Consider the following 14045-nt stretch of genomic DNA (forward strand, 5'->3'; position numbering starts at 1 on the left):
CCTCCTGACCCCATGTGAGGTAACAGGGAAAGGACAGACTATGATGTGAGTGCTCTCCAGACACCAAATTTGTCTGTCCCGACCTTGGACTTCCCAGACTCCAGAATTGTGAGAAATGAGTGTCTGTTTTTTAAAATCACCCAGGCTGTGAATGTTGTGACAACAGCTGGAACAGATGAAGACAAGTGACATATGAACCCAAGCACTGATGCTCAGTTTTCCAGAAGATATGGCTGTGATGACTGAGTGCAATATGAGTCTTAACATCTCCTTACAGAGTTGTGTTATACTGACTGCCATAAGCTGTGCACCTGTCACTGGATATAATGCTGGTACCCCACACCCCCAACTTGATACACACCTGCATCTATGACTCTCCATCTGGTCATTAAGATAGGTCCTCCTTGGCGTCTCCAGAACTGGAAACCCTCAAGTCACCTACATTACTACATTACATCTTTTTATTTATATGCAGTCCTTTTTCTAATGGGTTTTGAACCAGCCAGGGAACACGACCAAGTGCTGAAAAATCTAACAACTCTACCCTCCTATTACATAGTTTATATGTGAACATATCTGGTAGTGAAGCTGTTTCAGGGAAGTTTAGTCCACTCAGGATAATTGAGTCAGTGGAGCAGCTCTGAATTACCAGAAACAAGGGGGTCACGTCAAACCAGTCAGAATGCCTAGAATTCACAAAAAAATATATATTTTCATACTGAAAGAATATTTTGATGCCAAAGAGTATGAGAAGGTTCCCCATTCTCTGCATCCTTGCCAACATCTGTTGTTTCCTGAAAAATATTGGCAGTTATGAGTATTTCCATTCCTTTTTAAAATTTTTTTTACTTTAAAGTTTTTTTTTATTATGTTAGTCACCATACAGTACATCCCTGGTTTCTGATGTAAAGTTCAATGATTCATTAGTTGCATATAACACCCAGTGCACCATGCAATACGTGCCCTCCTTACTACCCATCACCAGTCTATCCCATTCCCCATCCACCTCCCCTCTGAAGCCCTCAGTTTGTTTCTCATAGTCCATAGTCTCTCATGCTTCATTCCCCCTTCTGATTACTCTCCCTTTCTTTATCCCTTTCTTCCCCTACCGAACTTCCTAGTCCTTATGTTCCATAGATGAGAGAAATCATATGATAATTGTCTTTCTCTGCTTGACTTATTTCACTTAGCATTATCTCCTCCAGTGCTGTCCATGTTGCAGCAAATGTTGAGGATTCATTCTTTCTGATAGCTGAATAATATTCCATTGCATACATGGACCACAACTTCTTAATCCAGTCATCTGTTGAAGGGCATCTTGGTTCCTTCCACAATTTAGCTATTGTGGACAATGCTGCTATGAATATTGGGGTGCATATGGCCCTTCTCTTCACTTTGTCTGTATCTTTGGGGTAAATACCCAGTAGTGCAATGGCTGGGTCAGAGGGTAGCTCCATTTTTAACTTTTTAAGGGACCTCCATACTGTTTTCCGAGTGGCTGTACCAACTTGCATTCCCACCAACAATGTAGGAGGGATCCCCTTTCTCCACATCCTCTCCAGCAATTGTTGTTTCTTCCCTTGCCAATTTTTGCCATTCTAACTGGTGTAAGGTGGTATCTTAGTGTGGTTTTGATTTGAGTTTCCCTGATGGCTAATGATTTTGAACCTTTTTTCATGTGTCTGTTAGCCATTTGTATGTCACCATTTGAAAAGTGTCTGTTCATATCTTCTGCCCATTTTATGATTTGTTTATTTGTTTCTCACGTATTGAGTTTGAGAAGTTCTTTGCAGATCTTGGATAATAGTCTTTTATCTGTAGTATCATTTGCAAATATATTCTCCCATTCCGTGGGCTGCCTCTTAGTTATTTTGACAGTTTCCTTGGCTGTGCAGAAGCTTTTTATGTTGATGAAGTCTCACACATTCATTTTATCTTGTGTTTCTCTTGCCTTCGGAGATGTGTCATGAAAAAGGTTGCTTTGGCCGATGTCGTAGAGGTTGCTGCCTATGTTCTCCTCTAGGATTTTGATGGATTCCTGTCTCACATCTAGGTCTTTCATCCATTTGGAGTTTATCTTTGTGTATGGAGTGAGAGAGTGGTCAAGTTTCATTCTTTTGCATGTAGCTGACCAATTTTCCAAGCACCATTTATTGAAGAGACTGTCTTTTTTCCACCAGATATTTTTTCCTGCTTTATCAAAGATAAGTTGCCCAAAGAGCCGAGGGTCCATTTCTGGGTTCTCTGTTCTGTTCCATTGCTCTATGTGTCTCTTTTTGTGCCAGTACTATGCTGTCTTTGTGATCACAGCTTTGTAGTACAGCTTGAAATCTGGCATTGTGATGCCCCCAACTTTGTTTTTCCTTTTCAAGGGTTTCTTGGCAATTCGGGGCCTTGTCTGGTTCCAAACAAATTTAAGGACTATTTGTTCCAGTTCTTTGAAAAATGTCCTCAGTATTTTGATCGGGATAGCATTGAAAGTATAAATTTCTCTGGGTAGCATGGACATTTTAACTATGTTAATTCTTCCAATCCATGAGCATGAAATATTTTCCCATCTTTTTGTGTCTTCCTCAATGTCCTTCAAGAGTGATTTATAGTTTGTAGAATATAGATTCTTTACATCTCTGGTTAAGTTAATTCCAAGGTAACGTATGATTTTTGGTGCTATTGAAAATGGGATGGATTCCCTAATTTCCCTTTCTTCAGTCTCATTATTAGTGTACAGAAATGGAACTGATATCTGATCATTGATTTTGTATCCTGCCATGTTACGGAAATGCTCTATAACTTCTAATAGTTTGGGAGTGGATTCTTTTGGGTTTTCCATATAGAGTATCATGTCATCTGAGAAGAGAGACAGTTTGACTTCTTCTTTGCCTATTTGAATACATTTTATCCCTTTTTGTTGTCTGATTGCTGTTGCAAGGACTTCTAGTAGTATGTTGAATAACAGTGGCGAGAGTGGGCATCCTTGTCGTGTTCCTGATCTTAAGGGAATTGCTTCCAGCTTTTCCCCAATGAGAATGATATTTGCTGTAGGCTTTTCATAGATGGCTTTTATGAGATTGAGAAATGTACCTTCTATTCCTCCACTCTGAAGGGTTTTAATCAGGAAAGGATGCTATATGTTTTCAAATGCTTTTTCTGCATCTATTGAGAGAATCATATGATTTTTGAATTTTTCTTTCTGGATAAAATCTAAGACCCTGATCATTTTGCGAATGTTGAACCACCCTTGCATTCCAGGTATGAATCCCACTTGATCGTGGTGGATAATCCTTTTAATGTACTGTTGGATTCTATTAGCCAGGATCTTGTTGAGGATATTGGTGTCCATGTTCATTAGGGAAATCGGTCTGTAATTCTCCTTTTTGATGGGGTCTTTGCCTGGTTTGGGGATCAAGGTAATATTGGCCTCATAGAATGAGTTTGGTAGCTTTCCTTGTGTTTCTATTTTTTGAAATAGCTTTAGGAGAATAGGTATTATTTCTTCTTTGAATGTTCGGTAGAATTCCCCAGGAAAACCGTCCGGGCCTGGAGTTTTGTTTTTTGGAAGGTTGTTTATCACTGACTCAATCTCTTCATAATTAATTGGCCTGTTTCAGGAATCAATTTCTTCCTGTTTCAGTCTTGGTAGTTTATAGGTTTCCAGGAAGGCCTCCATCTTTTCCAAATTGCTTAATTTATTGGCATAAAGCTGTTGATAAAAGTTTCTAATAATCCTTCAATTTCATTGGTGTTGGTTGTGACCTCTCCTTTTTCATTCATAATTTTATTAATTTGGGTCCTTTCTCTACTCTTTTGGATAAGTCTTGCCAGTGGTGTGTCAATTTTATTGATTCTCTCAAAGAACCAGCTTCTAGTCCTGTTGATCTGCTCTACTGTACTCTTGGTTTCTCATTCATTGATTTCTGCTCTAATTTTGGTCAACTGCTTCCTTGTGCGTGGATTAGGTCTGTCCCTCTGTTGCTGTTCCAGCTTCTTGAGGTGAGAATATAAAACTTCATTTTAGATTTTTCTATTCTTTTGAGTGAGGCTTGGATGGCTATGTATTTCCCCCTTAGGACTGCCTTTGCAGTGTCCCATAGGTTTTGGACCATTGTGTTTTCATTCTCATTGGTCTCCATAAATTGTTTAATTTGATTTTTGATTTCCTGGTTTATCGAATCATTCCTAAGCAGGATGGTTCTTAGTCTCCAGGTGTTTGAGTTTCTTCCAAATTTTTCCTTGTGGTTGAGTTTGAATTTCAAAGCGCTGTGGTCTGAGAATATGCAGGGAATATTTTCAGTCTTTTGGTATCGGTTGAGCCCTATTTTGTGACCCAGAACATGGTCTATTCTTGAGAATGTTCCATGGGCATTAGAATAGAATGAGTATTCTTTGGTTCTGGGGTGTAGTGTTATATATATCTATGAGGTCCAACTCGTCGAGTATGGCATTCGAAGCCCTTGTTTCTTTGTCGATATTTTGCATGAGTTTTCTGTCTATTTCTGATAGTGGAGTGTTGAGGTCCCCTACTATTAATGTATTATTATCTATATGTCTCTTTATTCTGGTTAAGAGTTGGCTTGTATATCTTGCTGCTCCCCTGTTGGGGGCATAGATATTTATAATTGTCATATCCACTTGTTGGATACATCCTTTAAGAATAATATAGTGACCTTCTGTGTCTCTAACTATAGTCTTTAGTTTAAAATCCAATCTGTCTGATATAAGAATTGCTACCCCAGCTTTCTTTTGAGGTCCATTGGCATGAAAGATGGTATTCCATCCCTTTACTTTCATTCTGAATGTATCTTTAGGTTCATAATGAGTCTCTTGTAGACAGCAAATAGATGGGTCATGTCTTTTTTATCAAATCTGCAACCCTGTGGCATTTATGGGAGCATTTAGACCATTTACATTGAGACTGAATATTGAGAGATATGATTTTAATGATGTTATGTTGCCAGTACAGTCTTTGCTTCTATCGATTCTGACTTTCTGTTCTGTATCACTCTTGGGGGCTTTTTACCTTTACAGAACCCCCTTAATATCTCCTGTAGGGCTGGTTTCATGGTTACAAAATTGGTCAATGACTGGAGATTCTGGAAGGTCTTTATTTCTCCATCCATTCTGAACGACAGCCTTGCTGGATAAAGGATTCTTGGCTGCATGTTTTTCTCTGAAAGAGCTTTAAAAATGCCCCCCCCACCCTTTCTCTCATTCCAGGTCTGTGTAGACAGGTCTGACGTAATTCTGATACCTTTGCCTTGGTACGTGAGAAATTTCTTTGCCTTGGCCGCTTTCAATACTGTATCCTTGGATCTAATATTTTCTAATTGCACTATGGCGTGACAGGAGTAGGTTTGTCATGGTTGTGCTTGGGAGGGGTCCTCTCTGCCTCTTGGACATGGATGTTTGTTTCCCTTGCTAGATTAGGGAAGTTTTCAGCTACAGTTGGTTCAAATATCTCTTCTAGACTTCTGTTTTTCTCCACCCCCTCGGGGATGCCAATGATTCTGACACTGGAACGTTTCATTGAGTCAGTAATCTCCCGTAACCTACATTCATGAGCATGAATTTTTTTAAGTCCAGATTCTATTTTTGTTTTCTACTAACCCATCCTCCAATTTGCTGATACGTTCTTCTGCCTCATTCACCCTGGCTGTCAGAGCCTCTAATTTTGACTGCATTTGGCTCATAGAATTTTTAATTTGTGCCAGATTCGCTCTCATTTCCGCCCTTAGAGATTCTATATTCTCATTAACACTTTCGTTAATACTTTTTTCAAGTCTACACATCATCTTGACCATTGTTACTCTGAATTCCATTTCTGATAATTTGGTTATATCCATAGCCATTAGTTCTGTGGCAGAGGCCACAGACTCAGTGTCTTTTTTTTTTTTTTTTGCTGGGGGGTATTTCTCCTTCTTGTCATTCTGATGAGGAGAGGTTGAGGTGTTGTCCAGAGACCAAATTATTGACTGGGGCACAGGCCGTGTGCCCTTGCTATATAGGGACCTTAGGGATGTGGGCTTCTTGATTTTTCAGCCTGCCTTCTGGGGGAAAGGCCTGCCACGCTCATACTCAGGCAACCCTGTTTGGGTAGAGTCTCCATGTCCCTTGCGAGGGGGGATGGAGGTGGGCACACTGTGAGCTGGTCTTTCCAGGCTTTTGTTCTCTTGCAGCTTTCCCTGGTGGTTTGCTGTGCCTCTTCTGAGAGTCAGAGCAGCAGTGGCCAAATCTCAGCCTCTGTCTCAGAACAGAGGGATCGCGGACCATTCTCCATTGATGTTCTGGCCACTTTAACTCTGTTTCTGTTGGTGCTGCTCAACCCTGCAGCATCCTGGGATGTGCGCCCCACACCCGGCATCCCAGCCCTCACTTCCAGGGCTGGTGCGTCTCTGTCCTTTGTGTTTCTAACACCACCAGCCTCTAGCTGCCCCTGCATGCTCCTGGAGCTCCTGGTCTCAGTCTGGTTCCAGTGAGCACACTGGAGATCCGTTTTAGTCTGGTGGTGCACGTTCCCCGGCTCACAGTCTCAGTCTGCTCTCTCATGGGTGCCAGTCCATGAGTCTGCCCGCTCCCCCATGCAGGTGGCTACCGCTTCCCAGCACCCGAACGCGGCGGCTCCCTCTCCCTTCTGTTTGTCTTCCGATATCTGTGCGCGGTTTCATGGCTCCCCACTTCGTACCTCAATACTCAGCGCTGGAGATGTTCATTTGTAGAGATCCAGATGTATCTTCCTGTGTCTCATGCTGATTCTGTGGATGTTCATTATGGTCTGGTACCTATTCATCTCGACTCAGGGGACTGGTTGAAAAAGCGGTCCCCTACTCCTCCACCATCTTCAAGATCCATCCACCACAGTTCTTAACTGGTGAGGGATTGGCAGATTGATTGTATTGGCCCCTTTCCCTGGGTTGAGGGTTCTAAATATGCCCTGGCTTCTGTGCACACTACATCTGGCCTAACCTAAGCTGTCCCCTATTACTGTGTGAACCAGGATGACACTATAAGGGGATTAGAGGGATTGAGTTTTGTGTATGGACACCCTTTTCAAATATACTGATCAGGGATCACATTTCAAAGGTCATCAGCAAGACTGAGGAAAACACCACGGCAGAAGGTACAGCCCTTGGCTGTTGTACAGGGTTTTCTCTGGACACAGGAGATAATTCACCCCAGAGTAACAACAGCTGCTCACTTCCCTCTCCTTAAGGCCCATGGGCACACTCTGTTTTCCACTGGTACATTGTTGTCCCCTCCATTGCCTGGAGGACAGTATAGCACATGGAGAGATCCTTACTAAATTCCATATGGAACGCTAAAGAGACTCTGTTAGAGAAAGTCATCCTTCAAAATAGGACCTCATTACCTCACAAAGGAGAGCCTGTGCCAGACATCAAATGGGATGTGTTCCAGAGTGTGTTCATACCTGATGAGTCTGCTGCTATGTCACGTTTAATACATCACACAGCCCACAAACAAATGCCATTTGTTATCCTACCCCCAGCCTGGAGAAATTAATAAATCAATGATTTGGATCATGAGGTGTTTGATGGAAAAGTTGCCACTACTTTTGGGAATCACCGCTTAAACTGTATTTTCTATGGCATGTGCCTGAATTATAGATGTGGAGTGTGCCTCCAATGCAGCCAGAGAGCCACCACAGGAGCCATCCCCATGTTATGAAACTCCTTTGCTGACTGTTCAGGGTATACTCTGGGAGAGGGGGTCTATGAATTTGTAAGAGCTTGTCACAAAAGGTAAAGTTTGGGGGAAGGTCAATGAGAGGACGTGACCACTGGTTGCCCCAAGAACTAAACCCAGGCAATAGGAGGCTCCACATCCTTTCTCCTGCCCTTGGAATGGGTGTTCTCCTTGGTTTGAATGCTTCCAGAAGCTGATCCAAGGTTACAGCCTTGAGATAGTGATGTGGTGCTGAGACCATCTGAATAGTATGTATGATTAAATCCAGCTTAGGCTTCCATATAAAAACTGTAAAGATTTGGTAGCTGGACTTGGTGATGGGTATTGCAGAGGGCACATATTGCACTGGGTGTTATACACAAACAATGACTCATGGAACACTACATCAAACACTAATGATGTACTGTATGGTGACTAATATAACATAATTTAAAAAAAGATTTCGTAGGTGGGTGCAGAAAACTACTCACCATGTGGGTGCCCAACACAAGGCCTGTAAGTAAGTTCCCTTGCTCATTAAAACTCTCACCTACCAACCTGGAGGAACCTGCCCGTCTTTGGTATCTCCTTGCCCTCTGAATACAGGGGTCAGGTTCAGGATATACCAGAGATGCTCCTGAGAAGCTTGTAAAGCAACAGACATCCAGATGGCCAACATGTACATGAAAAAATGCTCAGCATCATTAATCATCAGAGAAATGCAAATAAAAATCACAATGAGATACCACCATCCACCTATCAGGATGGCTAGTATCAGAAAGACAAGAGATGACAAGTGTTGGCAAGGATGTGGATCAAAGGAACCCTCATGCACTGTTGATGGGAATGTAAATTGGGACAGCCACTGTGTAAAACAGTATGGAGGATGCTCAAGAAATTCAAAAGACAACTGTTACATGATCCAGCAATTCCTTTGCTGAGAATGTATCTAAAGGAAATAGAAACAGGATATCAAAGAGGTGTCTGTTACCCCATGTTCATTGCAACATTACTCACTATAGCTGAAACATGGAAACAACTTAAGCGTCTGTCAACAGATGCATGAGTAAAGAAGATGTGAGAAAGGGAAATCAAGACCTTTGAGGCACCACAGATGGATCTTGAGGGCATAATTCTAAGTGAAATAAGTCAGAAGTCAATTACTGTGTGTTATCATTTATAAGTGGAATAAAAAATAAAACCCTGAACTTGTAGAAACAGAGAGTAGAAAGGTGGTTTCCAAGAGTTGGGAGGTGGGGAGATTAGGAAAATATTATGTAAGGGTACAAACTTGCAACTCGTAGATAATTATTGGAAATCTAATGTAGAGCATAGTAATTATAGTCCATGATACTGTATTGTAATCTTGAAGATCTCTATGAGACTAGGTCTTAGTTATTGCTGCAAAAAGAAATAATAATTACATGATGTGATGGAAGTGTTATATGACCACACAGTGGTGATCACATTGCAATATGTAACTGCAAGAGATCAACACCTCGTACATCTTAAATTTATGCCTACTGCATGCAACGACATCTGAAAAAAATAACGTTTTTAAAAGAATGTATTTAGGAAAGAGATAACAAAACAAACTGAAGCCAGCTTTCTGTAGTCTGGGGTCAGCTTAGGTCATCTTTGGACTTTATGACTTCCTGGGGAGAAACAGCTCAGGTGACATCCTGAGCCACTGGAAGGCTGTGCCCTGTGCATAAGAGAAAACCATTAACAGAGCTACTCACACACATCAGTCCCTGATGGAACATTGAGACCTGCCTGTACTCTGCCTCTGGGGGAGTCTGTGAGGAGTCTGTGGGGCCATTCCTTCCTGGAGGAAATTCATATGACCCAGAAGCTTCACATTTACTTGTACAGCATCTCTGGACTGTCACCATAAGCCATTAGCTATGTCAGGAGACATAATGGGATGATCAAAAATCAGAAAAAGAACAGCACAGAAAACAGAGATTCCTATGTGATGGAGACTTGTCACTGAACAGTGCATTTGAAGTGCAGATGAGCCCTAAGGAGAAAGGAGGGGACCTTGACAGAGAGACACTCCCAGCAGGGGATGTCTGCATGGGGATGGCACAGGAGGAAGATGGGCACACGTTGTGAGTAGGTTTGCCATTAGCCATCAACATTTCAAGGACACAGCAGTGAGTGGGTATCTGATTTCCCATTTACCTTTGCCATTGGTATTCACCACTAAAATAATGGAATTATCTAGCATAAAAACAGACCAGAAGACCTCAAATGTAGGCAGAATATAGGAAAAAGGAAGGAAGCTCAAAGATAAGACATCAAAATATATTTGGTGAAGACAGGGTAGGGTTCAAACAATGTATACAAAACAGCACAAACTATATCTATTCAGGAAAACACTGGGGTGAAATACTGCCATGGGTTAAATGCAGTTTTCTGTGGATGCTGGGAACAGTGCAAGTCCTTAAGCTTCTGGGATTTTTTTGTATTTCAAGTATTCTATGATGTACCGGGGGGGGGGGACAATATAATTATAGATGTCAATTTAAAATAAAATTTTGTTATTCATTTATACATTTTATTCTTATTAATTATACACTGCAATCTGGAATAATAGTGCATTGAAAATTATTTAGATACATGTAGACTGGCTTTCCACCCCAGAGTATTGCTCTGAAGAATGGCACCTGTTATTAACCATGATTCACCTACAGTCACTGCTCAGTTCCCTGAAATGCAGACTAAGAGGGAAGGTAGGGATGAACATTCCAAGGGCTTCCTCTGGATGCCAGAGTTATCAGTGGGCACTTCTGCCTACCTTTCTGATTGATTTCATGGAATACAACATCCAGGATCATGGTCTCAGTCTCCTGCATTCAGAAGCTTGCTCTCCACAGTAACATAGTTTGCATTAGGTGGGACAGCATCCCAGTCACTTGCCCCTACTGCCCACAGCCACCCCAGTGTGGGACAGGCAGCATGGATGGAGAGTAGCCCTCCATTTTCCTGACCCCACTTTGGGACTGGAGAAGTAGAAATTACCTGGAGAATGAGGAAAACCTTGGTGTTCAAGAGCACTGTTTTGTAGAAATGTCGTGAGCTTGCTCCTAAAGGAGCCTGTGGCAACTTGCCTTAATTCTGCACCCAGGGACCTCAGCTCAGGACCCAGCTGCTGACTCAGTCACTGTGGACAGTGTCTTGGGCTCAGTTTGGGCCTTACAGGCTGACAAACGTAAGGAGACACAACTACTGTGCACTTTTAAAGATTTATTTCAGAGTGCTGGTCAGTGACCTATCACAGACCTGGTGTGAGAGCCCCGTGATGTGTGCGGGACCCCTGTGTCTCCTGCAGACCCCTGGAAATGGAGATGTCAGCTTTGCCACCTCCTTACTGTAGTTTCACTCATGCTCCTGTGGATTGCTTATTGTTCAGGGGTCTGGACACTGATTTACGGATTGGCATTATTAGCTATCTCTTCCTTATCTGTAACTGTCTTGATTGTTTTTACATTGGTGGCGACGCCAAAGAGGAGTGCAGCTATTAAGGCGTAAATGCGAGCAAAGACCACTCTCAGATATATCACTGATTCATGACTTTGCCTGACTAACCGCATTCTTCTTGGAGGGGGTCCACTGTCTATACTCCCTCCTTTACCTCGCAATTTGCAGGATGGGGGATCCCAGCCTACGTGGCAATGGCAGTTCCTGTTATTGTTGCAAATCCCCCTATGATTGCATTTCTCAGGGAAACAGTTGTAATTTATTTCACTTACAGTAGCATTGCAGGCAGAATTCTCACAGAACTTTCCAGGAGCACAGGGGGTTCCATTTCTCACATGACCAATATCAGTTGTTCCTGTGGAGCGATGTGTGTCTAGTCCCCAACACCAGGCACCTGAGATCTTAGACTGATGGAATCCCACATGTTCTTGCAACCGAGGGAGATGAGTGACATTGGTACATTGCAGCCTTCCACACTTGACATCATGGTCCTCACAACGCATAAATAGTCTGGATACAAACTCTCTTTTACAGTGTCCAAATCGGTGGCCTTTTTTATTAATTTGGTAGCAGACATCTGGACCCTCCACAGTGTTTGCACCAAAGATTTCTTTGCAATGCACAGTCCGGTCAGTGCAGTTTCCATGATAGCAGTAACCCTCTTCAGTGCACGGGGTTCCATCTTGCATGTAGAAATTATCAGGGCATTGAGAGGATCCCCCCTTGCAATACTCTGGAAGGTCACAGATATTTCGAATTGGTCTACAGAGGGTCCCAACAGCAGAGAAGGTGCAATTTGTACAGCACAGTCCTTTATCACAAAGAAATGTACCTTCAAGTTTGCAGTTGTTACTACAGCAGGGGTTTCTGGCACACTGCTTGATGGAGCCACAGTCACACTGCTCCCTACCCTCTACTACAGAGTTTCCACAACGTATGTGTGTCAGACTTGTATTAAAGAATATCACCTCTTCGTTGTATAGGCAATGCTCGTTAACCTTCAGAATGTTTTGTAAGTGCACAAAAGAACAGTTACTAAAGGAATCTGTCAACACAGGGTATCTGTACATGATGCAGCTGGACCTCCTCTGGCAACTGCACTCATTACTATCAAAATACAGACCAATGGACCTCCCACAGTATTGGGACATTATCACAGCTAACAGTAAATAATGTCTGCCCAGATGACCAACCATATGTAGGCATTGAGGAGAGCATAAACCATTGGCCACGGGATCATTTTGATAGTCTTGTGGTCCTTCTTTAACCACAATGAAGGATGAACTAGGGTTTATGATTTGGAACAAGTAGGTCGAATGAAATCTGTAATATTCACCACCTGGCAATCTATAATCGTTCATATTGACTGGATCTCTTACATCAAATATAAGGACTGCAGTAAGATGAAACTTTATATCAAGACCTTTATATATTGAGTCAATTAAACTAACCATATCTATCAGAAACTTTGCACATGTTGTTACATTATTATATAAACGATAAATTGAATTGGAACTTTGAGCAAATCCTTTGATCATGGCTTTATGGGAGGAAAAGATCCTATTACTGATCCTGGGGCCTGGACTGGTAATTTCTTCAGAGAATAGGGTGTCCCTAACATCCTTATGTCCCAGTTTGTAGGTAGGTCCTGTTGCATTGGTGTCTGCCACTATCTGAGAAACAATGTGTTCAAACCTTTGGGAATTGCTGAGGGGTTTGATTTCATAGGCAAGGTCATCCAACTTCATGATACCTTCAAGACCCCCATAGCACGTGTCCACGGTGACCATGGAAAGGGGAATCTCCTCCAGGTAGCCGAGGTAGTAACAGTCTGGAGGGATGAAGGGGTAGTCCATCTGCAAGGCTCCTTGGTCATCCTGAGTCATCATCAGCAGATGTCTGGACCAAAACAGTTTCTTGCGCCGCATGTGGATAACGTGTCTCTTGCCCCCAAAATGCAGACTGTAGGACAGCCAGCCTGGCATCTGAATGCCTTTGCCATGGTGCAGCTCCTTCCTGGGAATGACCACCTCAGAGGAGATGTAGCGCCATGAGGGACGGCCTTGAGAACCCCGGACAGGAGCCAGTCCTGCCCAGAGTGCAAGCAGCAAGAGGAGCACCCTCATAGTGACCTGGCCCTCTGCCAGCCCCATGCCCCTTCTCAGGGACATCTGTCAGTGAGACTGGGTAAAGGGAGGATCCTCAGGAAGCCAGGTCTGGAGCATCTGACAGGAGACAGGGCTGCCTCAGTCTGCCAGCACCCTACTCCTGGGAGCCACCTGTGGGGATTAGGTCACAGTCACAGGGTGTGGCAGTGGGTGGGTTTGCATGTCAGTTCAGCCGGGGTGGATGTGGGACAGGTGAGTGGGCCATGTGCATGAGTGTTCACATGGACATGGGAAGGAAGTTGGACCCAGAGGCATCCCTAGATTCAACCTGTTCAGTTTTTCCTCCAGATAATTGAATAAGTGATATACAGTTATAGCAAATTAACTCCTTTACCAGTTCCATCTCCCATGGCACTGCTGAGTCACTTTTAGTGACTATTCCTATTCCTCACTCTGGAGGCCACTCTTTCCTACTTCCTTGGCATGTGGAGGTAGACATTGCAAAATTTACCTTATAGGTGTTGAAAATAATGGCTTTGAAATATTACATGTCTTAGCATGTGACTTATTTTGGTTTGCCATTAACTTGCAAGTCATTTGGTCCTTTGTGTTTTTTATTTCATTTATTTTTTTTTGAAGCTTCCTTTGAGCTTACTGAGTAAAACATTCCCCAGCACTCCATGCGATATTCGGTGAGTTACAAGTTTGTATGTTATTTTTTTCTCACACCAGATGGTGAGACCAGAATGTACTGCTGGCACATGTGAGAGCCAG

At 42.8% G+C, this 14045-nt stretch overlaps 1 protein-coding gene across 1 annotated transcript; it reads right to left on the reverse strand.

The window, feature by feature from the left end:
* Positions 1 to 11111: 11111 nt before the first annotated feature.
* Positions 11112 to 13316, reverse strand: LOC113249144 (disintegrin and metalloproteinase domain-containing protein 29-like). Its single transcript, XM_026490687.1, has one exon. It carries the CDS (start codon positions 13314 to 13316, stop codon positions 11112 to 11114), a length of 2205 nt encoding a protein of 734 aa, XP_026346472.1.
* Between the last annotated feature and the right edge of the window lie 729 nt (positions 13317 to 14045).

Source organism: Ursus arctos, unplaced genomic scaffold (assembly GCF_023065955.2).
Source record: "Ursus arctos isolate Adak ecotype North America unplaced genomic scaffold, UrsArc2.0 scaffold_42, whole genome shotgun sequence".
In the NCBI taxonomy this organism is placed as follows: Eukaryota; Metazoa; Chordata; class Mammalia; order Carnivora; family Ursidae; genus Ursus; species Ursus arctos.

Coding starts and splice junctions, on each gene's coding strand:
- LOC113249144 (XM_026490687.1), bottom strand. CDS start 13,316: ATGGGGCTGGCAGAGGGCCAGGTCACTATGAGGGTGCTCCTCTTGCTG.